This window comes from Salmo trutta, chromosome 30 (genome assembly GCF_901001165.1).
Source record: "Salmo trutta chromosome 30, fSalTru1.1, whole genome shotgun sequence".
NCBI classification, from domain to species: Eukaryota; Metazoa; Chordata; class Actinopteri; order Salmoniformes; family Salmonidae; genus Salmo; species Salmo trutta.
In genome coordinates this window covers 21,814,071-21,840,892 of record NC_042986.1, presented here as the reverse complement: position 1 = coordinate 21,840,892, position 26,822 = coordinate 21,814,071, and the positions used below count along the sequence as shown (strand labels likewise).

At 42.0% G+C, this 26,822-nt stretch overlaps 1 protein-coding gene across 4 annotated transcripts; it reads left to right on the top strand.

Annotated features, from left to right (window-relative positions):
* Nucleotides 1-930: 930 nt before the first annotated feature.
* LOC115168251 (forkhead box protein P3) lies at nucleotides 931-24,034 on the top strand. 4 transcript variants are annotated; one of them, XM_029723338.1, is made up of 14 exons: nucleotides 931-975; nucleotides 1,069-1,124; nucleotides 15,172-15,343; nucleotides 15,620-15,697; nucleotides 15,881-16,001; nucleotides 21,133-21,304; nucleotides 21,579-21,683; nucleotides 21,774-21,861; nucleotides 22,020-22,094; nucleotides 22,254-22,422; nucleotides 22,647-22,723; nucleotides 23,032-23,133; nucleotides 23,248-23,369; nucleotides 23,520-24,034. In XM_029723338.1, the coding sequence occupies exons 3-14, from the start codon at nucleotides 15,179-15,181 to the stop codon at nucleotides 23,575-23,577; spliced, it is 1,332 nt and encodes a 443-aa protein (XP_029579198.1). In that variant the 5' UTR covers nucleotides 931-975; nucleotides 1,069-1,124; nucleotides 15,172-15,178; the 3' UTR covers nucleotides 23,578-24,034. The 4 variants fall into 4 exon arrangements, with proteins under 4 accessions (XP_029579198.1, XP_029579200.1, XP_029579201.1 ...); XM_029723340.1 differs by having other exon boundaries at nucleotides 950-975; nucleotides 1,069-1,119; XM_029723341.1 differs by having other exon boundaries at nucleotides 950-975; nucleotides 15,177-15,343.
* Nucleotides 24,035-26,822: the final 2,788 nt, after the last annotated feature.

Below are 26,822 nucleotides of genomic sequence, written 5' to 3'. Positions count from 1 at the left end.
ATTCCAAATACTGAGCTATATTGTATGATACATATATATATATTTTACTATATTATTTTAAATGAATACAAATGATCAGAAAACTTGTTTAACAAGTCATATTTATTCCCTCCTCAAAAGATAGGTGTCGAAATTATTGGCACCCCTGTTTTCAGTACCTTTCTATACCTCACCTTGCGAGGATAACGGCACTGAGCATTTTTCAAAAATGTTTTATGAGATTGGAGAACACATTGGGAGGGATTGTAGACCATTCCTCATAAAAAATGTTGATGTCAAATTATTGTGACCTTCCATAGCTTCCTGTTTCACTGGGGTATAGCTCTTTGGCCACACAGTGTTTGGTCTCAAATGAAGGATGCATATGCCGAAAAGAACCTCATACCTACTGTAAAATATGGTGGTGGATCTTTGATGTTATGGGGCCGTTTTGCTTCCACTGGTCCTGGGGTCAATTATTATTGTTAAGGTCAATGGCATCATGAACTCTACCTAGTACCAGGATATTTTAGCCAACAAGCTGGTTGCCTCTGCCAGGAGGCTGAAACTTGGCCACACGTGAATCTTCCAACAAGACAATAACCCCAAGCACACATAAAATCCACAAAGAAATGCTTAATTGACCCACAAAATGAAAATGTTATTTTATTATTTGTTAAACAAAATATTATTTTCTGAGCATTGTACTAGTATAAAATAATATAATTTTAAAATGTTTTTGAGGATTCAATATAGCTCAGTATTTGTATTATTTATTTTATACAGTCTTTTTTGCTCATCTTTATCAAGGGTGCCAATAATGTTGGATGTGAATGTATGTAGTACATTTTTATTCTGTTGGCATGCTCAAACTTTTTTTTTGAGAAAGCTTTTCTTACCTTCAGTAACTTCCAGGTATAAATACAGACTGGATTCTGCAAACACACATTTCACACATCTGTTCCCTCTCTCGCACATTGCGTGAGGCATCTTTAGGTGAGTGTTGAATAATAGACGTCAAACATCATTAGTGGAATACTACTCCCCCCCCTTCCTCTGACACATTTGTTATCTTTTTTCATTTTCTAGCATCTCTTCCTCCTGAGAACAGGAAGACAGAAAGTGAGCAGGAGATACAGAGTAAGGTGAGAAAACTGTCTCTTTTAGTGTGTGGCATTTGCATTTTAGGAATGTACTTCTTTGCTTTCAGCTAGAGTATTTGTTGGCAAACCATTCTGAGCATCAGAAGGGAGATAATTCAGTGGGCAAGTGTCTCTCAAATTGGGGTGCGTGTCCACCAGAGGTATGCTAGGTACGCAAAACTCCAGACCGTGGTGTGATCTGTAATGGTGGATTGTATGTAACTGTGGTGTATGAGCTATTTCATAGTGTAGTCTAATGATCATGGACCTTACTCCTTTAAAAATGTAAAAAGTATCAATATTGTATACTAGTTGGGTAACATAGATGAGAGATTGTAGGCATATAGCGAAAGAGTGAAAAAGGTATGTTTTGTGAAAAGCGGCTGATAGATTTTATTAAGTACACACGATCAAGAAAAGTTTGCAATGGCTGATGTAGTGAGGAACCTGTTAAAAGGTGTTAACAGGTGTAAAAGTAAGCATTTAAAGCATCACTAATAATTTAGGCTAAAACAATCTAATCATTCCTCTTCACATTGAAACATTATGTTCAATAGCTTTTTTTTTTTTTTACTTCTCAGTGAATGGATTATTCAATGACACCCCAGTCGACACAGTTCTGACACAATCATTCACAAAATTGAAACGACTCTGGAATGATATCTATTACATTTCGGGTAGATTATTTGAATTCAGTATGTTCAAGAGAAGAATAAATAAAAAATGATTGACAATCTCATCCAATATAATTTTTAAATTGATTTGGGTTAAGACCCAAGATCTGATATTCATAACACAATGAACTGTTGATGGATTGATCTCTTCACTTGCATGGTAGTCATGATGCGAAAAGTAATTTGTGACTAACATGGGGACTTGTCCTGGATGTGTCTTTTATTATTAACCCATTAATGTCCATAATGGACATTTCTAATTTAATTTGGTTAACTTGTTCTCTGAGCTTACTGGCGGACAAATCTGAACATCTTTTTCTACTATGTACGTTTTTGATATTGTACAATATTTAGTCCTTGGATACATGGGGTTACAGTTTTTACACATTTCATGAATCAAGTCATGTGAATGAATACATGTTCAAATCATCAGATCTTTAACATGTTTGGTATATATATTGCCTGGACCAATATACAGTGCCTTCACTAAGTATTCATAACCCTTGACTTATTCCACTTTTTGTTGTGTTACAGCTTGAATTCAAAATGAATAAAATAGATTTTTTTCTCTCATCCATCTACACACAATACTCCATAATTACAAAGTGAAAACAGGTTTTTAGAAATTGTTTTTCGAAAAATACAAAAATACAGTATATCATTTATATAAGTATTCACACCCCTACACCCCTACTTTGTAGAAGCACCTTTGGGAGTGATTACAGCTGTAAGTCTTTCTGGGTAAGTCTCTAAGAGCTTTCCACACCTGAATTCTGCAACATTTGGCCATTATTATGAAAATAATTGGTTGTTTATCATTGCTAGACAACCATTTTCCCAGCCGTTAACATTTACAAGCATACCCTTAAGATGATGCAGCCACCACTATGCTTGAAAATATGGAAAGTGGTACTCAGTAATGTGTTGTGTTGGATTTTCCCCGAACATAACACTTTGTATTCAGGACAAAAAGTTAATTGCTTTGCCACATTCTTTGCAGTATTACTTTAGTGCCTTGTTGCAAATAGGATGCATGTTTTGGAATATTTTTTATTCTGTACAAGCTTCCTTCTTTTCACTGTGTCATTAGGTTAGTATTGTGGAGTAACTGCAATGCTGTTGATCCATACTCTGTTTTCTCCTATCACAGCCATTAAACTCTAACTGTTTTAAGGTCACTATTGGCCTCATGGTGAAATCCCTGATTGGTTTCCTTCCTCTCCGGCAACTGAGTTAGGAAGGACACCTGTATCTTTGTAGTGACTGGGTGTATTGATACACCATCCAAAGTGTAATTACTAACTTCACCCTGCTCAAAGGGATATTCAATGTTTACCAATAGGTGCCCTTGTTTGCGAGGCATTGGAAAACCTCCCTGGTCTTTGTGGTTGAATCTGTGTTTCAAATTCACTGCTCGACTGAGAGACCTTACAGTTATCTGTATGTGTGGGGTACAGAGATGAGGTAGTCATAAAAAAATAATGTTAAAAACTATTATTGCACACAGAGTGATACCATGCAACTCATCATGTCACTTGTTAAGCACATTCTTACTCCTGAACGTAGTTAGGCTTTCCATAACAAAGGGGTTGAATACTTATTGACTCAAGACATTTCAGCTTTTCATTTGTCATTCATTTGTACAAATATTTGTAAAACATTATTCCACTTATTCCACTGATATTATAGGGCATCTTGTATAACTCCATGCCCCAAAAAATCGCTATGTAATAAATTCTAAGTTCAGGCTGTAACACAACAACATGTGGAAAAAGTCAATGGGTGTGAATACTTTCTGGAGGCACTGTCAACATATCTAAAAAAATCCACAAACACGCTTTCTCACAAACACACACCTGTAGCGTATATTAAGCAACATAAGCAAATCCATCATTTTTACAACATTTTCTCTCCTTCTCAGATCTTAAACATGTTCAGATCTTAATACATTTTGGTGTATATATTGTCTGAACCAATATATATATATATAAAAACAATATCTAAAGAAATACACACACACTCACACTAACACACACTCCTAGAGTATATTGTACAGTATAAGAAAATCCAATGCACATCTATAGAGAATGAGGCATGCTAAATAATTCTCTCTATTTATCTCCCACAGACTTGTGTAAAAAAAAACAGTAACCACATGCCCATAGACTAAATATAGTATGATACAGAAACGGCTGTATTTCACAAACGACAATAAGTTGAATCATTCATTGAGTGTAAAAAACATTAGGAACACCTTCCTAAAATTGAGTTTCACCCCCTTTTGCCTTCAGAATAGCCTCAATTCATCCGACATGGACTCTACAAGGTGTCGAAAGCATTCCACAGGGATGCTGCCCAATGTTGACTCCAAGGCTTCTCACAGTTGCGTCAAGTTGGCTTGATGTCCTTTGGGTGGTAAACCGTTCTTGATACACACAGGAAACTGTTGAGCGTAAAAAAAACAGCAGTTGCAGTTCTTGACACCCTTAAACCGGTGAGCCTAGCACCTACTATCATACCTTGTTCAAAGGCACTTCAATCTTTTGTCTTGCCCATTCACCCTCTGAATGGCACATATATCCAATCCTTTTTAATTTTTTTACCTTTATTTAACTAGACAAGTTAGTTAAAAACAAATTTTTATTTTCAATGATGGGTTAACTACCTTGTTCAGGGGCAGAACAACAGATTTTTTACCTTGTCAGCTCAGGGATTTGCTCTCGCAACCTTCCGGTTACTAGTCCAACACTCTAACCACTAGGCTACCTGCTGCCCCAATATACAATCCATGTCTCAATTGCCCCAAGGCTTAAAAATCCTTATTTAATTAACCTGCCTTCCCCTTTATCTACACTGATTGAAGTGGATTTAACAAGTGACATCAATAAGGGATCATAGCTTTCACCTCGATTCACCTGGTCAGTCTGTCATTGAAAGAGCACGTGTTCCTAATGTTTTGTACACTCAGTGTATATTTAGCATATTTGGGCTTAGAACAGGTCAAATAACAATAGTATTTGTTTCTTTTGTATTTAAATAAATATATGCTTTAGTATTTTAGATTTTTTCATATTTTCTCTAAATCCCAACTTTGATTGACACTGGAAGTATGATCGATAATGACCATCTTAAAATCCAATGTGGCCTGTCTAGACACTTTTACTGTTGACGACAAATTTCATGTATTTACACCAAACAGAATTTGTTCTGTGGCACATTTGGATTTTATACCTAATTATAAACTGGGTGGTTCGAGCCCTGAATGCTGATTGGTTGACAGCCGTGGTATATTAGACCGTATAGGTATGACAAAACATGTATTTTTACTGCTGTAATTACATTGGTAACCAGTTTATAATAGCAATAAGGTTCCTCTGGGGTTTGTGGTATATGGTCAATATACCACGGCTAACGGCTATATCCAGGCACTCTGTTTTGCATCGTGCGTAAGAATAGCCCTTAGCCATGGTTTATTGACCATATACCACAACCCCTCATGCCTTATTGCTTAAATATAGTACAAGGATGTCATTTTTTCAAGAATGTGTACCGTTATCATCACATGTTGCCGTGTAATCAAAATGACCCTACATTCTGGTTTATCTGACTCTGTCAATAACTGTACTTTTTCTTACCACAAAAAAGCAAATGATGGAATACGATAATGTTTTCGGTACATCAATGTCAAAAACTATGAATCACCTTGCAGAATTTGTACTGTTATGCTTTGGTCTTTCAATTGTATTACTTTTGATCTGTGAGATATACATTTTTAGGTTAGAAACCAAGAAAGCATTTAGTCTCTATGATTTATTTGCAGTGAGTCTAAAAATAAAGTATTGAGGCTTCACAACATGCATTTAATCTGAAACTCATCAAAACATTCCAGGAAGATTAGGTTGTGTTTCTAATGGACATATTGATGCTTAACCTAATTTAAAGATCAGATTAGGATGAACAGATTAATACATAAGGGAATGAGCACAATTCTTTGTATTGTAGTTTATAGAATAATAAATGTAGGTTAAATTCTGGTGAAAGCCAATAGTGATGTACTAGTCATAGTTATAAATGGAAGCTCTGAGTCAGTGTGACATGATTGTAGAGTGTGGGTTTGTAGAATGTGGGAACTGCTCATTCCAGCATTTACACCCCTCACTTGTTGTGGCTGGATTTACGCTGCATGCTAATGCCACATGAGTAATCTTGAGTAGACGTTCATGTTCTATCTCAATTGCTTTTTAAATGTTCCTTTACAGCCCAACATCTGGAAATATAGAATCTGGACATAAATGTTCAAGAAATATCCTGACTTTGTAATTTAAACTGCAAAAATGTTAGCAAATTCCTAATTTGCTCAGTATGATAAAAATAAAAAGCTGTAGGACTTGTATTACATGACGATCAAATTCGTAGTTTGGTTTCATACTGATTTTGCTATTTAGATTCATTCGGTCATTTTGGACATGAAATTGTCACCACTCCAGTATACTCTAATCTATTTTATATATGTTTTGTTCTCATTCAAATAGAACATTTTATTTTGAAGAAAATATATTATGAGTTAAACGTAATAGAATTTAGAAAAATATCAAGTTAAATAATGTCCTTTTTGGATCAAAGATTAACAATAACATTTCCTCTGCTTATGAAGTCTCCCTCCCCTAGTGTAGTGTTATAGGCCAAAAAAAGCTCCTCTTCAAATCAATGTCACCCATAGGTTCCTACCAAAGCGCCAACACCAGACAGATATCCTAGATATGGGAGGATAGTGAGTAATAACAAAACTCAAAGAGAAATACTTTAGATATGACACATGATGAATAGCTTTACATACAGTGAGGGAAAAAAGTATTTGATCCCCTGCTGATTTTGTACGTTTGCCCACTGACAAAGAAATTATCAGTCTATAATTTTAATGGTAGGTTTATTTGAACAGTGAGAGACAGAATAACAACAAACAATGTCAGAAAAACGCATGGCAAAAATGTTATAAATTGATTTGCATTTTAATGAGGGAAATAAGTATTTGACCCCCTCTCAATCAGAAAGATTTCTGGCTCCCAGGTGTCTTTTATACAGGTAACGAGCTGAGATTAGGAGCACACTCTTAAAGGGAGAGCTCCTAATCTCAGCTTGTTACCTGTATAAAAGACACCTGTCTACAGAAGCAATCAGTCAATCAGCTTCCAAACTCTCAACCATGGCCAAGACCAAAGAGCTCTCCAAGGATGTCAGGGACAAGATTGTAGACCTATACAAGGCTGGAATGGGCTACAAGACCATCGCCAAGCAGCTTGGTGAGAAGGTGACAACAGTTGGTGCGATTATTCGCAAATGGAAGAAACACAAAAGAACTGTCAATCTCCCTCGGCCTGGGGCTCCATACAAGATCTCACCTCGTGGAGTTGCAATGATCATGAGAACGGTGAGGAATCAGCCCAGAACTACACGGGAGGATCTTGTCAATGATCTCAAGGCAGCTGGGACCATAGTCACCAAGAAAACAATTGGTAACACACTACGCCGGGAAGGACTGAAATCCTGCAGCGCCCGCAAGGTCCCCCTGCTCAAGAAAGCACATATACATGCCCGTCTGAAGTTTGCCAATGAACATCTGAATGATTCAGAGGACAACTGGGTGAAAGTGTTGTGGTCAACAGACCAAAATGGAGCTCTTTGGCATCAACTCAACGCGCCGTGTTTGGAGGAGGAGGAATGCTGCCTATGACCCCAAGAACACCATCCCCACCGTCAAACATGGAGGTGGAAACATGCTTTGGGGGTGTTTTTCTGCTAAGGGGACAGGACAACTTCACCGCATCAAAGGAACGATGGACGGGGCCATGTACCGTCAAATCTTGGGTGAGAACCTCCTTCCCTCAGCCAGGGCATTGAAAATGGGTCATGGATGGGTATTCCAGCATGACAATGACCTAAAACACATGGCCAAGGCAACAAAGGAGTGGCTCAAGAAGAAGCACATTAAGGTCCTGGAGTGGCCTAGCCAGTCTCCAGACCTTAATCCCATAGAAAATCTGTGGAGGGAGCTGAAGGTTCGAGTTGCCAAACGTCAGCCTTGAAACCTTAATGACTTGGAGAAGATTTGCAAAGAGGAGTGGGACAACAGCCCTGTGATTGCCAACACGGGTTTTGCCACCAAGTACTAAGTCATGTTTTGCAGAGGGGTCAAATACTTATTTCCCTCATTAAAATGCAAATCATTTTATAACATTTTTGACATGTGTTTTTCTGAATTCTTTTGTTGTTATTCTGTCTCTCACTGTTCAAATAAACCTACCATTAAAATTATAGACTGATAATTTCTTTGTCAGTGGGCAAACGTACAAAATCAGCAGGGGATCAAATACTTTTTCCCCTCACTGTAACAGTATGTAGTTGATTAAAAATATGGTATTTTGATCATCAAACCCACTCCTAGACTACAGTAAAAGCTGAATGTCATTGCCCTCAGTTGAGAGAAGTGTTGAAAGAAGTGTTAATATCTTCTACTTGTAATGTTCTTGTAGCACATCCATTCATCAGATCACACTCTACAAATCTGTGTGATATCAACACGTAGCTCTCAATTCCAAATAAAAAAGATTTGCTTATTCATTTAATGCCTGTTATGTGACTTGTTGATTCAGTCTTCTCTTTACTTTGATCTGAGCTCTCTGTACAGGAGATATGTTAGGTTTGCTCGTGAAGTGGAGATAAAAACGAGAAACCACAAAGAGCTTCAGTACTTTCTATTTCTACTGAATTCCTGTTTCCTCTTCCTGGGTTGCTGGGTGAGGGCGTGCATTTGCAATTGTACACGGTGGTCTGGTCTTTTTCCACATTTTGTTATGTTATAGGCTTATTCTAAAATTGCCTAAATATTTTACTTTCCTCATCAATCTACACACGATACCGCATAATGACAAAACAAAAACAGCTTTAAGAATTTTTGCAAATGTATAAAACAAAAAACTGAAATATCACATTTACATAAGTATTCAGACCCTTTACTCAGTACTTTGTTGAAACACCTTTGGCAGTGATGACAGCCTTGAGTCAAATCAAATCAAACTTTATTTGCCACATGCACCGAATATAACAAGTGTAGACCTTACCGTGAAATGCTTTCTTACAAGCCCTTAACCAACAGTGCAGTTCAAGAAGAGTTAAGAAAATATTTATCAAATAAACTAAAGTAAATAATTATAAAAAGTAACACATTAACATAACAATAGCGAGGATATATACAGGGGGTACCGGTACTGAGTCAGTGTGCGGGGGTACAGGTTAGAGGTAATTTGTACATGTAGGTAGGGCTGAAGTGACTATACATAGATAATAAACAGCGAGTAGCAGCAGTGTACAAAACAAATGGGGGGGGGGGGGGGTCAATGTAATAGTCTGGTGGTCATTTGATTAATTGTTCAGCAGTCTTATGGCTTGGGGGTAGAAGCTGTAAAATACCTTTTTGGTCCTAGACTTGGCGCTCCGGTACCGCTTGCCGTGCAGTAGCAGAGAAAACAATCTATGACTTGGGTGACTGGAGTCTCTGACAATTTTATGTGCTTTCCTCTGACACAACCTATTATATACGTCCTGGATTGCAGGAAGCTTGGCCCCAGTGATGTACTGGGCCGTACGCACTACCCTCTGTAGCGCCTTACGGTCAGATGCCGAGCAGTTGCCATACCAGGCGGTGACGCAACCGGTCAGGATGCTCTCGATGGTGCAGCTGTATAACTTTTTGAGGATCTGAGGACCCATGCCAAATTTTTTCAGTCTCCTGAGGGGAAAAGGTTTTGTCGTGCCCTCTTCACAACTTTCTTGGTGTGTTTGGACAAAGATAGAGCATTGGTGATCTGGACACCAAGGTACTTGAAACTCTCGACCTGCTCCACTACAGCCTTGTTGATGTTAATGGGGGCCTGTTCGGCCAGCCTTTTCCTGTAATCCACGATCAGCACCTTTGTCTTGCTCATATTGAGGGAGAGGTTGTTATCCTGGTACCACACTGCCAGTTCTCTGGCCTCCTCCCTATAGGCTGTCTCATCATTGTTGATGATCAGGCCTACCACTGTTGTGTAATCAGCAAACTTAATGATGATGTTGGAGTCGTGATTGGCCGCGTGGGTGAACAGGGAGTACAGGAGGGGTCTAAATACACACCCCTGAGTTGCCCCAGTGTTGAGGATCAGCGTGACAGACGTGTTGTTGTCCACCCTTACCACCTGGGGGCAGCCCGTCAGGAAGTCCAGGATCCAGTTGCAGAGGGAGGTGTTTAGTCCCAGGGTCCTTAGCTTAGTGATGAGCTTCGTGATCACTATGGTGTTAAACACTGAGCTGTAGTCAATGCACAGCATTCTCACATAGGTGATCCTTTTGTCCAGGTGGAAAAGGGCAGTGTGGAGTGCGATTGAGATTGCATCATCTGTGGATCTGTTGGGGCGGTATGCGAATTGGATTGGGTCTAGGGTATCCGGGAGGATGCTGTTGATGTGAGCCATGACCAGCCTTTCAAAGCACTTCATGGCTGTGTGCTACAAGGCGGTAATCTTTTAGGCAGGTTACCTTCACTTCCTTGGACACTCGGACTATGGTGGTATGCTTGAAACATGTAGGTATTACAGACTCGGTCAAGGAGAGGTTGAAAATGTCAGTGAAGACACTTGCCAGTTGGTCCACGCATGCTTTGAGTACATGTCCTGGTAATCCATCTGGACCCGCGGCTTTGTGAATGTTGACCTGTTTAAAGGTCTTGCTCACATCGGCTAACGAGAGCGTTATCACAGTCATCCAGAACAGCTGGTGCTCTCGTGCATGCTCAGTGTTGCTTGCCTCGAAGCGAGCATAAAAGGCATTTAGCTCGCCTGGTAGACTCGCATCACAGGGCAGCTCACGTCTGGGTTTCCCTTTGTAGTCTGTAATAGTTTTTAAGCCCTGCCACATCTGACTAGCGTCAGAGCCGGTGTAGTAGGATTCAATCTTTATCCTGTGTTGACGCTTTGCTTGTTTGATGGTTCATCTGAGGGCATAGCGGGATTTCTTATAGGTGTCCGGATTAGTGTCTCGATCCTTCAAAGCGGCCTGTAATCCATGGCTTCTGGTTGGGATATGTACATACGGTCACCGTGGGGATGACGTCGTCAATGCACTTATTGAAGCCGATGACTGAGGTGGTATACTCCTCAATGCCATGGGATGAATCCCGGAACATATTCCAGTCTGTGCTAGCAAAACAGTCCTGTTACGTAGCTACTGCGTCATCTGACCACTTCCGTATTGAGAGAGTCACTGGTACTTCCTGCTTTAGTTTTGGCTTGTAAGCAGGAATCGGGAGGATAGAATTATGGTCAGATTTGCCAAATGGAGGGCGGGGGAGAGCTTTGTATGCATCTCTGTGTGTGGAGTAAAGGTGGTTGAGAGTTTTTTTTCCTCTGGTTGCACATGTAACATGCTGGTAAAAATGTAGTAAAACTGATTTAAGTTTGTCTGTATTAAAATCCCCGGCCACTAGTAGCTTCTGGGTGAGCATTTTCTTGTTCGCTTATGGCCTTATAGAGTTGGTTGAGTGCGGTCTTAGTGCCAGCATCGGTATGTGGTGGTAAATAGATGGCTACAAATAATATAGATGAGAGCTTTCTTGGTAGATAATGTGGTCTACAGCTTATCATAAGGTACTCTACCTCAGGCGAGCAATACCTCAAGACTTCTTTAATATTAGACATTGCGCACCAGCTGTTATTGACAAAAAGACACACACCCCCACCCTTTGTCTTACCAGATGTAGCTTCTCTGTTCTGCCGGTGCATTGAAAATCCCTCCAGCTCTATATTATCTGTGTCGTCGTTCAGCCACGACTCGGTGAAGCATAAGATATTACAGTTCTTAATGTCCCGTTGGTAGGATAATCGTAATCGTAGAACATCAATTTTATTTTCCAATGATAGCATGTTAGCAAGTAGAATTTATGGCAGTGGGAGTTTACACGCTTGCCTACAGATTCTCAAAATGCAGCCCGATCTGCATCCTCTTATCCTCTGTCTTTTCTTCATGTAAATTATGGGGATCTGGCCCTGTTCACGGGAGAGCACTATATCTTTTTCGTCAGACTCGTTAAAGGAAAAGGCTTCTTCCAGTTCGTGGTGAGTAATCCCAGTTCTGACGTCCAGAATTTATTTTTGGTCATAAGAGACGGTAGCAGCAACATTATCTACACAATATAAAAAAAGTTACAAACAACACAAAAGAATGAACAAGTAGAGTTGGTTACGGGCATGTAAAACGTCAGCCATCCTCTTTGGCGCCATCTTGGGTAGGACACTACAAGCCTGGCACACCTTTATTTGGTGAGTTTCTCCCATTCTACTCTGCAGATCCTCTCAAGCTCTGTCAGGTTGGATGGGGAGCGTCGCTGCACAGCTATTTTCAGGTCTCTCCAGACATGTTCGATCGGGTTCAAGTCCAGGTTCTGGCTGGGCCATTCAAGAACATTCAGACACTTGTCCACAAGCCACTCCTGCGTTGTCTTGGCTGTGTGCTTAGGGTCGTTGTCCTGTTGAAAGGTGAACCTTCGCCCCAGTCTGAGGTCCTGAGGGCTCTGGAGCAGGTTTTCATCAAGGATCTCTCTGTACTTTGCTCCATTAATCTTTCCCTCGATACTGACTAGTCTCCCAGTCCCTGCCACTGAAAAACATCCCCACAGCATATTGCTGCCACCACCATGCTTCACCGTAGGTATGGTGCCAGGTTTTCTCCAGACATGACGCTTGGCATTCAGGCCAAAGAGTTCAATCTTGGTTTCATCAGACCAAATAATCTTGTTTATCATGGTCTGAGAGTCCTTTAGGTGCCTTTTGGCAAACTCCAAGAGGGCTGTCATGTGCCTTTTACTGAGGAGTGGTTTCCGTCTGGCCACTATACCATAAAGGCCTGATTGGTGGAGTGCTGCAAAGATGGTTGTCCTTCTGGAAGGTTCTCCCATCTCTACAGAGGAACTCTGGAGCTCTGTCAGAGTGACCATCGGGTTCTTGGTTACTTTCCTGACCAAGGCCCTTTTCCCCCGATTGCTCAGTTTCGCAGAGCAGTTCAGCTCTAGGAAGAGTCTTGGTGGTTCCAAACTTCTTTAACTTCTTTAAGAATGATGGAAGCCACTGTGTTCTTGGGTATCTTCAATGCTGCAGACATTTTTTGGTACCCTTCCCCAGATCTGTACCTCACCACAATCCTGTCTCAGAGCTCGACAGACAATTCCTTCACCTCATGGCTTGGTTTTTGCTCTGACATGCACTGTCAAATGTGGGACCTTATATAGACAGGTGTGTGCCTTTACAAATTATGTCCAATCGATTGAATTTACCATAGGTTGTTTCCACTCAAGTTGTAGACACATCTCAAGCATGATCAATGGAAACAAGATGCACCTGAGCTCAATTTCGAGTCTCATAGCAAAGGGTCTGAATACTTACAGTTGAAGTCGGAAGTTTACATACACTCCACAAATTTCATGTTGACAAACTATAGTTTTAGAAAGTCGGTTAGGACATCTACTTTGTACATGACACAAGTCATTTTTCCAACAATTGTTTACAGACAGATTATTTCACTTATAATTCACTGTATCATAATTCCAGTGGGTCAGAAGTTTACATACACTAAGTTGACTGTGCCTTTAAACAGTTTGGAAAATTCCAGAAAAGAATGTCATGGCTTTAGAAGCTTTTGATAGGCTAATTGACATAATTTGAGTCAATTGGAGGTGTACCTGTGGATGTATTTCAAGGCCTACCAAACTCAGTGTCTCTTTGCTTGATATCATGGGAAAATCAAAAGAAATCAGAAGAAAAAATGTAGACCTCCACAAGTCTGGTTCATCCTTGAGAGCAATTTCCAAACGCCTGAAGGTACCACGTTCATCTGTTCAAACAACAGTACGCAAGTATAAACGCCATGGGACCACGCAGCCATCATACCGCTCAGGAAGGAGACGCGTTCTGTCTCCTAGAGATGAACGTACTTTGGTGCGAGAAGTGCAAATCAATCCCAGAACAACAGCAAAGGACCTTGTGAAGATGCTGGAGGAAACAGGTACAAAAGTATCTATGTCCACAGTAAAACGAGTCCTATATCGACATAACCTGAGAGGCCGCTCAGCAAGGAAGAAGCCACTGCTCCAAAACTGCCATTAAAAAGCCAGGCTATGGTTTGCAACTGCACATGGGGACAAAGATCATACTTTTTGGAGAAATGTCCTCTGGTCTGATGAAACAAAAATAGAACTGTTTGGCCATAATGACCATCGTTATGTCTAGAGGAAAAGGGGGAGGCTTGCAAGCCGAAGAACACCATCCCAACCGTGAAACACGGGGGTGGCAGCATCATGTTGTGAGGGTGCTTTGCTGCAGGAGGGACTAGTGCACTTCACAAAATAGATGGCATCATGAGAAAATAAAATTACGTGGATATATTGAAGAAACATCTCAAGACATCAGTCAGGAAGTTAAATTTGCCTTTAATTTCTATTGGGCACAAAATAATCTGACACACAACCAAAACATCAGAAAATGAATCCAACAAGTTTGTAGAGTCACAAGCTTGATGTAGTCATTGCGTGTTAGGAATATGGGACCAAATACTAAACTTTTGATTACTTTAAAACACATATAAGTGAATTTGTCCCAATACTTTTGGTCCCCTAAAATAGGGGGACTATGTACAAAAAGTGATGTAATTTCTAAATGGTTCACCCGATATGGATGAAAATACCCTGAAAATAAAGCTGACAGTCTGCACTTTAACCTCAAAGCCATTGTATCATTTCAAATCCAAAGTGCTGGAGTACAGAGCCAAAACAACAACTAAATATGTCACTGTTCGAATCACTGTATGTTTTTGAGATACCTGCTGCTATCAGTTCCATCTCTGTACGCTTCAATGTCTGTGTAGTTGCACCTGTGCGCAACCACAACATCTCTCAGCCCAGACTGGGTTTGAACTCCTTTACCTTTCATTATGTCTGATAAGGGAACAAAAGACACCATGCCTCCAAACCTGTTGCTGTCTAACATTTATCAAAGAGCACATTGGTTTGCCCCACCTCCTCTCTCTCTCGCTCTCTCTCTTTCTTATGGTAGCGATGTGTTGTTTTAATGTCATATGTTGAAATATATGCAAGACCGAATACAACATATCCTTACAAATATGAACATCTCTACATAATTGGTGCCCTGTGTGGGGACGATCTATTGTGACTTTTGATTATTTGCAAATGTTTATGTTGTCTACACATTCACAACTTTTATCCACCGCCACCCATGCATTCCTGGCGGAGGCATGCACTTAGCACTAACCATCCGTTTCCTCTCTTCTACACCAAGCCCAGGGATGCCACAGACTGAGAGTGAGAGGTTGAAGAGTGGGCGGCTGAACAGTGGTAGACAGCAGCAGCAGCGAGATCGGCGGGGTGAACACGGAGAGGAGCCAGACACACGTACCAAGCCAAATGATTCTGTCTCCCCTCGGCTCTATGCTCGTACCTCTGTTACTCAGGTATTGGTTGAACTGCTAGCGTGGTTTCAATCAACATGTAACACATAATTGGAAGAAGACTAAAATAAATATCAATGGAAAGTATAGAGCTAAAATTTAAATCAAGACAGTTCCTTACAGTTGGCTTTTTCATGTTGTTTTTGTTTATTATATTTTGTATAATAATGCTAATTTAAAGACAAGTTCCCAGGAGGCAATATCTATATTTTCATTACATGGAGTTTTTCCTAATAGTGAGATAGATGAATGATATAAATAAATGGCCATTATTTATAGATGGGTTTCCCATTGATGATTAGACCTGGACGTCCACTTATGGCCTCATCTCAGCTCCAAAGCATACTGTTACAGCAGGTAGGATATTATCCTCTTCTTATACCTCCTATTATAACATGTTTCAAGGCCCTATTCTGACCAGAGATTCATGTAATGCATACACTGATATTCACAAAAAAAGCTGCTTGTGTTTGCTCAGAGCACTCCCTGCTGGTAAAAGGGGGGTACTGTAAGTGTGAGCATGTTATTCGTCCTTCCCAGTGTTCCAGTGAGGAGGAGGGGAAACCGTTCCTGCAGCGGGTGTCTCGGTGCACCCAGCTGAGCCAGCACAGACCCTCTGTCCTACGCCAGGGTGTCCTAGCTGCCCACGTACGACCACAGGGTAAGCTCTGCTCTGACTGATCCTCTGCACCAGCACCCTTACAGTACATATACAACTGAACTATCATGTCGTATGAGAAGATAGAATAAAACAGCTCTGTATGGAGAAACACTGTCCATGACACTGCTGTGTAATAATGTAGAATGGATGTAGAATGGATGTATAGAATCCAAAACCAACTCCATAGTTCACTTCTCTCCGCTCTTCTCTCCCACTGCAGCATCCTTACAACCAAACCATTATAGCTTTTCATTGTCAATTTTTTTTTTTTAATTCCCCCTTCCCAACATAGGTCATTTATATTTAACTAGGCAAGTCAGTTAAGAACAAATTCTTATTTACAATGACGGCCTAGGAACAGTGGGTTAACTATCTTGTTCAGGGGAAGAACCACCGATTTTTACCTTGTCAGCTCGGGGATTCAATCTAGCAACCTTTCGGTTACTGGCCCAACACTCTAACCACTACGCTACCTGATGCCCCAGGTAATGCGGGTGTAGGGTCGCACTTTTGAATGGAAACACTGGTGGTTTAATAAAAAAATGGTGTCATTACATATGTTGTACACAATTCTATACAGCCATTATGCATAATTCATATAGGAGGTTCATGGAAAGTGTTTCTACAGTGGCAAGAAAAAGTAGGTGTACCCTTTCGAATTACCTGTATTTCTGCATAAATTTTACATAAAATTGATCTGATCTTCATCTAAGTCACAACAATAGACATACACAGTGTGCTTAAACTGTCACGGTTGTCGTCGGTAATGGAGGACCAAAACGCAGCAGGTATGTGTATGCTCATCTTTGATGTTTATTTACTTTCAAAAATGAATATCAAAATAACAAAACCACGAGAACGAACGAACGAACAAAATGAACGAATAACAACAAACAGTCTGGCAAAGCATAAGGCTCAACACAGAACAATCTCCCACAAAATACAAGACAAACACACCCAACTAATATAGGACTTCCAATCAAAGGCAACACCAAACAGCTGCCTTCAATTGGAAGTCCAACCCCAATTAACTCAACATAGAAACACACACACTAGACTAACCATAGAATACATGAAAACCAAACAGTGCCCAAAAACCCCGGAATACTTAAATCAAATGCCCCTTCAACAAACACACCACCCCGAACCACATAAAACGAATACCCTCTGCCACGTCCTGACCAAACTACAATACCAATTAACCTTATACTGGCCAGGACGTGACAGTACCCCCCCCCCCCCCCCTTAAAGGTGCTAACCCCGGAAGCACCTTACAAAAACAAAAAACAAAAAACAAACCACAACCCCAAACAACAAAACAAAATTTCCCCTCTACTAAAAGGGAGGGAAGGGAGGGTGGCTGCCGTCAACGACGGCACTGTGCTACACCCCCCCTCCCCAACCCACCTATATCAGGAGGTGGCTCCGGTTCTGGCCGTTCCAGGCAGTCGGGCCACTCTGGCAGCTCGGGGCAGTCTGGCCAGTCTGGCGGCTCGGGACAGTCTGGGCAGTCTAGCGGCTCGGGACAGTCTGGGCAGTCTAGCGGCTCGGGACAGTCTGGGCAGTCTAGCGGCTCGGGACAGTCTGGGCAGTCTGGCAGCTCGGGGCAGTCTCGCCACTCCGGCAGTTCGGGGCAGTCTGGCCACTCCGGCAGTTCGGGGCAGTCTGGCCACTCCAGCAGTTCAGCGCAGTCTGGCCACTCCGGCAGTTCAGCGCAGTCTGGCCACTCCGGCAGTTCAGCGCAGTCTGGCCACTCCGGCGACTGTTGACTGGCGGGCAGCTCCGACGACTGTTGACTGGCGGGCAGCTCCGACGACTGTTGAATGGCGGGCAGCTCCGACGACTGTTGACTGGCGGGCAGCTCCGACGACTGTTGACTGGCGAGCAGCTCCGACGACTGTTGACTGGCGGGCAGCTCCGACGACTGTTGACTGGCGGGCAGCTCCGACGACTGTTGACTGGCGGGCAGCTCCGACGACTGTTGACTGGCGGGCAGCTCCGACGACTGTTGACTGGCGGGCAGCTCCGACGACTGTTCTCCGACGACTGTTGACTGGCGGGCAGCTCCGACGACTGTTGACTGGCGGGCAGCTCCGACGACTGTTGACTGGCGGGCAGCTCCGACGACTGTTGACTGGCGGGCAGCTCCGACGACTGTTGACTGGCGGGCAGCTCTGGTGACTGTTGACTGGTGGGCAGCTCTGGTGACTGTTGACTGGGGGCAGCTCTGGTGACTGTTGACTGGCGGGCAGCTCTGGTGACTGTTGACTGGCGAGGCTGGGTTTACGCACTTGAAGCCTGGTGCGTGGTGCTGGTACTGGGCTTACCAGATTGTGAACACGCACCTCCAGGCTAGTGCGGGGAGCGGGAACAGGACGAGTCGGACTGGGTTGACGCACTTCCGGGTTCGCACGAGAGACAGGAGCTGGAAACCCAGGGCTATGGAGGCGCACAGTCGGTCTTGATCTTACCTCCTGCACAACCCGCCTTGGCTGGATGGAACTAGTAGCCCTGTACGAGCGGGGTGCTCGTACAGGGCAGACTGGGCTGTGCAGGGGCCTGATGGTAGCCGTGCGTAGAGCGGGAGTTGTGTAGCCTGGTCCTCGGAGGCGTACCGGCGACCAGATGCGCTGCGCAGGCATCCTCCTACCAGGCTGGATGCCCGCTCTAGCACGGCACCTGCGAGGGGCTGAAATAACGCGCACCGGACTGTGCGTGCGTATGGGTGAGATAGTGCGCTCCTCAGCGAAACATGGCGCTCTCCACCCCATACGCTCCTCCATATAACCACGGGTAGCTGGCTTCCGGCTCTTCCTAGGCCTAGCCAAACTACCCGTGTGCCCCCCCCAAAAAAATTATTGGGGGTGCCTCTCGTGCTTCTCCCTCAGCGCGTCCATGGCCTCGTACCTCCGCCTCTCTGCCTTGGCTGCCTCAATTTCCCACTTCGGGCGGCGATAATCCCCAGCCTGGTGCCAAGGTCCGGCCCCGTCCAGAACTTCCTCCCAGGTCCATTTCTCCCGCCAGTCCAACTCGAAGTCCCTCTGCTCCTTCCTCTGCTGCTTGGTCCATAGTTGTTGGGAGATTCTGTCACGGTTGTCGTCGGTAATGGAGGACCAAAACGCAGCAGGTATGTGTATGCTCATCTTTGATGTTTATTTACTTTCAAAAATGAATATCAAAATAACAAAACCACGAGAACGAACGAACAAAATGAACGAATAACAACAACAACAACAACAACAACAACAACAACAACAACAACAACAAACAGTCTGGCAAAGCATAAGGCTCATCACAGAACAATCTCCCACAAAATACAAGACAAACACACCCAACTAATATAGGACTTCCAATCAAAGGCAACACCAAACAGCTGCCTTCAATTGGAAGTCCAACCCCAATTAACTCAACATAGAAACACACACACTAGACTAACCATAGAATACATGAAAACCAAACAATGCCCAAAAACCCCGGAATACTTAAATCAAATGCCCCTTCAACAAACACACCACCCCGAACCACATAAAACGAATACCCTCTGCCACGTCCTGACCAAACTACAATACCAATTAACCTTATACTGGCCAGGACGTGACATAAACAAATAACACACAAATGATTGTATTTTTCTTGTCTACATTGAATACATAATTGAAACATTCACAGTGTAGGATGAAAAAAGTATGTGAACCCCTAGGCTAATGACTTCTCCGAAAGCTAATTGGAGTCAGGAGTCAGCTAACCTGGCGTCGAATCAATGAGACGAGATTGGAGATTTTGGTTACAGCTGCCCTGCCCTATAAAAAACCCTCACAAAATTTGAGTTTGCTTTTCACATGAAGCATTGCCTGATGTGAACCATGCCTCGAACAAAATAAATCTCAGAAGACCTAAGATTAAGAATTGTTGCCTTGCATAAAGCTGGAAAGGGTTACATAAGTATCTCCAAAAGTCAGTCCACGGTAAGACAAATTCTCTATAAATGGAGAAATTTCAGCACTGTTGCTACTCTCCCTAGGAGTGGCCGTGCTGCAAAGACGACTGTAAGAGCACAGCGCAGAATGCTCAATGAGGTTAAGAAGAATCCTAGAGGGTCAGCTAAAGACTTACAGAAATCTCTGTAAGATGCTAACATCTCTGTTGACGAGTCTACAATACGTAAAACACTAAACAAGAATGGTGTTCATGGGAGGACACCACGGAAGAAGCCATAGCTGTCCCAAAAAACATTGCTGCACATCTGAAGTTCGCAAAAGAGCACCTGGATGTTCCACAGCGCTACTTGCAGAATATTCTGTGGACAGATGAAACTAAAGTTGTGTTGTTTGGAAGGAACACACAACACTATGTGTGGAGAAAAAAAGGCACAGCACACCAAAAAAGGTACAGCACACCAGCATCATGGTTTGGGGCTGCTTTGCTGCCTCAGGGCCTGGACAGCTTGCTATCATTGACGGAAAAATTAATTCCCAAGTTTATCAAGACATTTTACAGGAGAATGTAAGGCTGTCTGTCCGCCAATTGAAGCTCAACAGAAGTTAGGTGATGCAACAGGACAACATCCCAAAAGACAGAAGTAAATCAACAACAGAATGGTTTGAACAGAAGAAAATACACCTTCTGGAGTGGCCCAGTCAGTCCTGACCTCAATCCGATTGAGATGCTGTGGCATGACCTCAAGAGAGCAGTTCACAGCAGACATCCCAAGAATATTGTGGAACTGAAAAAAAATGGAAAGAGGAATAGTCCAAAATTCCTCCTGACTGTTGTGCAGGTCTGATCCACAACTACAGAAAACGTTTGGTTTAGGTTATTGCTGCCAAAGGAGGGTCAACCAGTTATTAAATCCAAGGGTTCACATACTTTTTCCACCCTGCACTGTGAATGTTTACACGGTGTGTTCAATAAAGACATGAAAAATTATAATTGTTTGTGTGTTATTAGTTTAAGCAGACTGTGGTTTGTCTATTGTTGGGATTTAGATTAAGATCAGATACAATTGTATGACCAATTTATGCAGAAACCCAGGTCATTCTAAAGGGCTCACATACTTTTTCTTCCCACTGTAGGTCTTTTTCCATAATATAAATATTTCTCTACCTTTCTTTTCCAACACCGTGCACTATAGCAGCGGCCGGTTCAGCTCAACCCATATCACTGTGCAAGGTGGAGGTGGACACAGGGAGCCGTGGACAGTCCTCACCCCCACACTCTGAGCACTCTCCTGGGCCCACTCGTCACCCCTCGCCCCTGAGGAGAGCCAGTCCTAAGCAGAGCTCCATCATCACCAGGCATCATGAGTGAGTTATGTGTGTCACAGGAGGTTGGTGGCACCTTAATTGGGGAGGACGGGCTTGTGGTAATGGCTGGAGTGGAATGAGTGGATTGCATAAACTGCATTAAACACATGGGTTCCATGTGTTCGATGCCATTCCATTCGCTCCTTTCCAGCCATTATTAGGAGCCGTCCTCTATGTGTGTGTACGTGTGTAAACAGACACTGCATAAACAATGCAAGGCTGGTTTGATTGCGTTCAGTCCTGAGTTGATAATACTCCTCCCTTCCTTCTGCAGGCCAGGTCACCCAACCCTACGGAGCTCCAGTGCTCTGTTTCTCAACGGACTCTGCTGCTGGCCAGGCTGCGATGCGGTATTTGAAGAATTTCCCCGTTTTTTGAAGTGAGTCATGAGCACCAGTATATTTCATTGGTTATTGTTATGCAGTTGGAGTGCTGTTCTTTATAGTCATGACTTTGATTACATCTCCAGACACCTCCACTCTGACCATGGCCATGGAGACAGAAGCATTGCACAGTGGAGGGTACAACAAGACATGGTGCAATACATGGAGACCCAGGTTTGTTCCTGTAGTTCTACACACAGTATAATAGACAGTTTTACAGAAAAGCTCCAAATAGTGAACACTGACAACAGAGAAAGGTTGTAAAGCTCCAAGTCCAACTAAGTGGAAATGTGGCCCCTAATGAACCTTGATTAATCTTCTCTCTTTTTTAGCTGACTGTGGAAAAACAGAAACTCTTTGCAATGCAACTCCATCTGCACCTGTCTGAACACAAGTCAACTGGCATGGTAACTCCTCAAGGCTTCCCTATTTTGGCTAATGCCTTCAAATGACTATAGTAACCGCCCATGCCATTGCCCATTATCCTTCCCTTTTTAAGAAATGTCCTATGCACCCCAACCTGCCCATATTGAATGTCTGTGTTGTTGGTTGTCTCTCCCTGTCAGAAGGCAGGTTCAGATTGGCCCTACAGCCACAGCCTGGCACTAGTCCTGCCCCAGAACCCTTCCCCGGCTCGGGCAGCAGATGGAGTGCCACGCTGCGCCACTAAAGAGCCAGAGGAGCTGGCACAGCAGGAGTATTGGCCCGCTGCCGCTCCCCACCACCTACTCCCAGGTAACACCATTTCACGCTCATCTTCAACACGGAGTAACATTCACATAACATTCACATAGCATGACTGCTGATTCACTTTTCTTAAGCTAGAGAAAGTTCCACTCCATTTTGCATTCCTCCAAGTGTTTTGCTTGTTTGTTTTGGTGATGATGCCTGTCGCGTTGCCACGAAATCTGATCCAAACTCAAGACCCAGCATGTTTGCTTTCGTTGGGCACCCCACAGATCTTGTCCCGAGTGTTGAGTGTTACAAATACAACAACATCCGGCCTCCGTACACCTACGCCTGCCTGATAAGATGGGTGAGTTGTCTGAATCAGACAGTAGAGTCCCTCTGAACACTCAGGTAAAGGCACACTTGAGTAAAGGAAAAGGTAGAGTGTCGAGAGTCTGGCTGAGCAACTAATACAGTTTGATCTGTAGTTCACGCATCTTTGTTGAACTGAAAGACAACAACATTCTACCTTTTCGTCTACACAAGTGGGACATTAATATCGAATCCATTGTATTGGACTACATGAGTAGCAAGACTTCTATTTATGTCTAGACTTCATGTGAGCTGTTTCAATTGCACAAGTCTACTGTGAATGTCCACCATGTCTGTCTGCAGTCTATAATGGAGACTCCAGACAAGCAGCGCTCTCTGAATGACATCTACAACTGGTTCACCACCATGTTCTTCTACTTCCGACACAACACGGCCACATGGAAGGTTTGGCTTCTCCTTGGATCATTATGTTAACTTACATTTGAGTCTTACATTTGAGTTTTGAGGAATATTGGCTCCCGAGATCCTAACACAAGCTGTATTCCTTTGCCACCACAGAACGCTGTCCGTCATAATCTTAGCTTGCACAAGTGTTTTGTGCGAGTGGAGGGAGGCAAGGGGGCTGTCTGGACAGTGGATGAAATGGAATATCAAAGGAGAAAGGGACAAAAATATCACAGGTAGGCCTCTGCTCTGGATGTGCTTTCTTCATTCACTCTTAGTTTTGCAACTTCATTCCAACTCAACAAGTGAGTGTGCTATTGTTAACCCCACCCATTAACAAAGGCATGTTTTTTATTATATTGTAATAACATGAAAAACTATTTCAGGGATCATCATGTGAAATGGTTGGCACCCTTCTCCTTATTCCGTCCAGAGGAACCTTGAACATAGCCACCCCTTCAATGAATGAAAACTACAGGAAAAGGAAGTCACCAGGACCTATAACTGAATCAGGTATATTATAACAGGGCTGGAGCAAAAGCCTCCATATTAGCTCTCCAGGTGGAGGGTTGACCAGTCCTGGTCTACAGTATCTACAGCACCCAGCATCACCTTCTTTGTTCAGCAGCAGATGGTGCTATAATACATAGCATAGCCCCGGACTCTTTTGCCTCTCTAGACTCTGATCATGAAGAAGTATGCATGGCTGGAATGGCAATATATTTTGCAGCCTTTGAAATACAAATATACACTTAAAAAGTATTTGTCAATAAAAACACAGTGAAAAGGTGAACAATCATTTGTTTTGTAGTGTTGGCTACATATGTGTTACGCAAGTAAAAATTTGATATCTGTCAAAAATTCATAAAATAATTAAATTCATATTTGAATGTATCTCTGATTTTGGATCACCTGTTGCAGTCATTATTTGATAATATTTTGTGAGAAAACCAAATCAGTTAACCACTTTACCCACAAACCTTCAAATAACAGCTACCCTCCACAATCCCTTTTACATCATTCTCCATAAGTCCAGATTAACTCTGTGAAAGACAAAGGGAGAATGTATCTTCCTGCAATGTGAAAGCCCTGTTTAATAGTGTTTTCACCTGTGAGTAGCAGCCTGCTGCAGTTCTCTCAGCTCCCTGGTGAGTCTCAGTCAGAAGGTGAAGTATAAATAAAACCCATTCTCCTCGCTCCCACATGCATGATTCCGACAGTACATGTACTCCTCAATGCTCTCACAACCTTTGAGAGCCTCCGTCTTGCTTCAGTGCCTTCAGCCTCTTTTGTTGCTCCTGACACTCCTTCATTGCCATTGAACTTTAGCCACTTAATCTTTACCACAAACTGAATAATATCTCATGAACACAATGGGTCTAACATTCCACAGTGTCACTGACATCAAGCAAAATATTGTCTATACATTAGCCCTACGGTTTTTAAATGTCTCCATTGTGTTTTTCATATTTCACAGCTATTAGTCAGTTTTTCCACAGACCCAGCAGTTGTCCTTCTGTATGAATCAGTCTTTCCACTAGAAAGGGATATCCAGTTATTTATATCCAGAGTTATTTTTCTAAAGGACAAAAGGGATTTATCTGGTGTGCATGGGTAAACATGAGACTGTGCGATATGAGGCTAAAATATAACTCCTTACTCTAGGCACACCTCAGGCTGGACCAGATCCATTTCCCAGGCCTGTCATTTAAAGCATTTCCTTTAGGAGAATCCTGTACAGTGTTACATCCTCTAAAACCTCTACTCTTATGGTTTATGCTGGCAGGTGGTTATTATTACCGATTCAACTTCCTCTGTAAACGCTAGCCATCAAACCCCTTGGCAGCATTTACAATGACACAAACAGACTGCCAATACAAGATAAAATCGAAAGCTATTTCCTTTTGGGGAAAACACACCATCTCAAAGTATAAGGTGTAGTCTTGAAAGTGAGGACAGTTTGAGCTAATCACAGTGTTTTCCTCATCTGCTTAAATAAGCACTTGGACCAGTGTTTTGTTTCTGTGGAGATGTGAAGTATGGAAAGTCCAATATATCCAGATGTGCAGTATGAAGTCCAATATATCCAGATGTGCAGTATGCTCATTCATGAGTAGACCTATAGTAGTTGTCACATTGACCTGATCGAATAAGATCACTTTGGAAGTGTTTTCATGTGAAATTACTTTCATAGGAGATACCATTGCACATCTTGTCGATGTCTGTTTTATGTGCAATCCCAAAATGTAACTCAATTAAATTCAAGACTACAGTATCAAGTGTTTTTACAATGTACTTCTTAATATAAACATGCATGACAGAAAATATGCACAAGCCTTGGGTAATGCGAATAATTATATATGGTGTAGATCTCTTTTCCTTATGACTTGGAAGATAATGCATGCTAATAATGCTTTCTAAACGCAAAAGTATACTACAATGTGAAAAACATTTCTGTGTAATTCCATATGAGGTGAGTCATTTTGCACATTCCTCTTTGCTCTCTCTTTCCAGAGATATATGCATATTTCCCCCCATATTTTGTTTCAAGTCTGTAAAGTGTCTGCCTCTTATCTCTCACTGACAAGCTCACATCCACAAACCTGCTAGCTCTCAGAAAAGTGCCTCAGGCAAGGTATTTTTGACAGGACAAGACAGAGAGAGTTCTGTGGAGATGACACTTTTCCACTTTTCAGACCTTGAGTCGTAAATATAAAAGTGTTCACCTGTAAAATAACCATCCAAAATATGGAAAAATGTTAACTAGCCGACGCCTGTTCAAGGCAACCGCTAAATTATAAAAGTGTTCGCCTGTAAATCAATAACAAACTGATCTCATATCATGATTAGCATTTTTACTCCTAACTCAGATACATATACTTCAGATTGTTTGAGGGGGTATGGAAACACAATAAACAAACAAAATAAAAACACAAAATAAAACTAGAAAAGTACATATAGAAAAATAAAAGAGTTACTGTTGGTGAGTTATATTATGCAAATGTAGGCACATTTATATAGTTAAAGTTGATAAACATTATTTAAGAATTTGAAGTTAGGATAGCCTGAACATGTGAAAGTTGGTTTGGTGTCTCTTGAAAGATTCAAGAGTTACTGTACTGTTGGTGTGTTATGTTATGCATATTTATGCAAATGTATATAGTTATAATTGATCAAAGTAAAAACTAATATTGAAGTTAGGATAGCTAGGTTAGGATAGCCTGAACATGTGAAAGTTAGTTTGGTGTCTCTAGCTTGAGTTACTATAGGTGAGTTATTTTATGGTAATTTTGCTAATACTAAAAAAAAATAGTTTATAAAGGTTTTAGAGAATTTGAAGTTAGGATAGCCTGAATGTTTTAAAGTTGGTCTTGTAGCTTAATTAACCAAGGAGCAGGATCATTTTGAATAGCTCCCACTTTATTCCTATGGTTCTCATTCAAGATAACCAAGGAGCAGGACACTTTTGAATTGCTATCACTTTATTCCTATGGTTCTCATTCAAACCCATGTTAATTTATTACAATTTAAAATGGTTATAGTTCCAAAAGTATGCATAGTATCAAATATCCTTTGACAAGCAATCTAAGTTTGGCCAGTCTGAACATCTCAATGTTGGTTTGGTGTTAATGGTCTAAACAGTGTAGGAGGAGATAGTTCTAGAACGTTTAGGGTTTTTTTAACATTCA

Bases quoted from the DNA above. Each gene is read 5' to 3' on its own strand.
- LOC115168251 (XM_029723338.1), top strand. From the start codon at position 15,179: ATGCCACAGACTGAGAGTGAGAGGTTGAAGAGTGGGCGGCTGAACAGT. The intron at 21,305-21,578 runs GTGAGTTATGTG...TTCCTTCTGCAG, and splicing joins ATCATCACCAGGCATCATGA to GCCAGGTCACCCAACCCTAC. The intron at 21,684-21,773 runs GTGAGTCATGAG...TTACATCTCCAG, and splicing joins GAATTTCCCCGTTTTTTGAA to ACACCTCCACTCTGACCATG.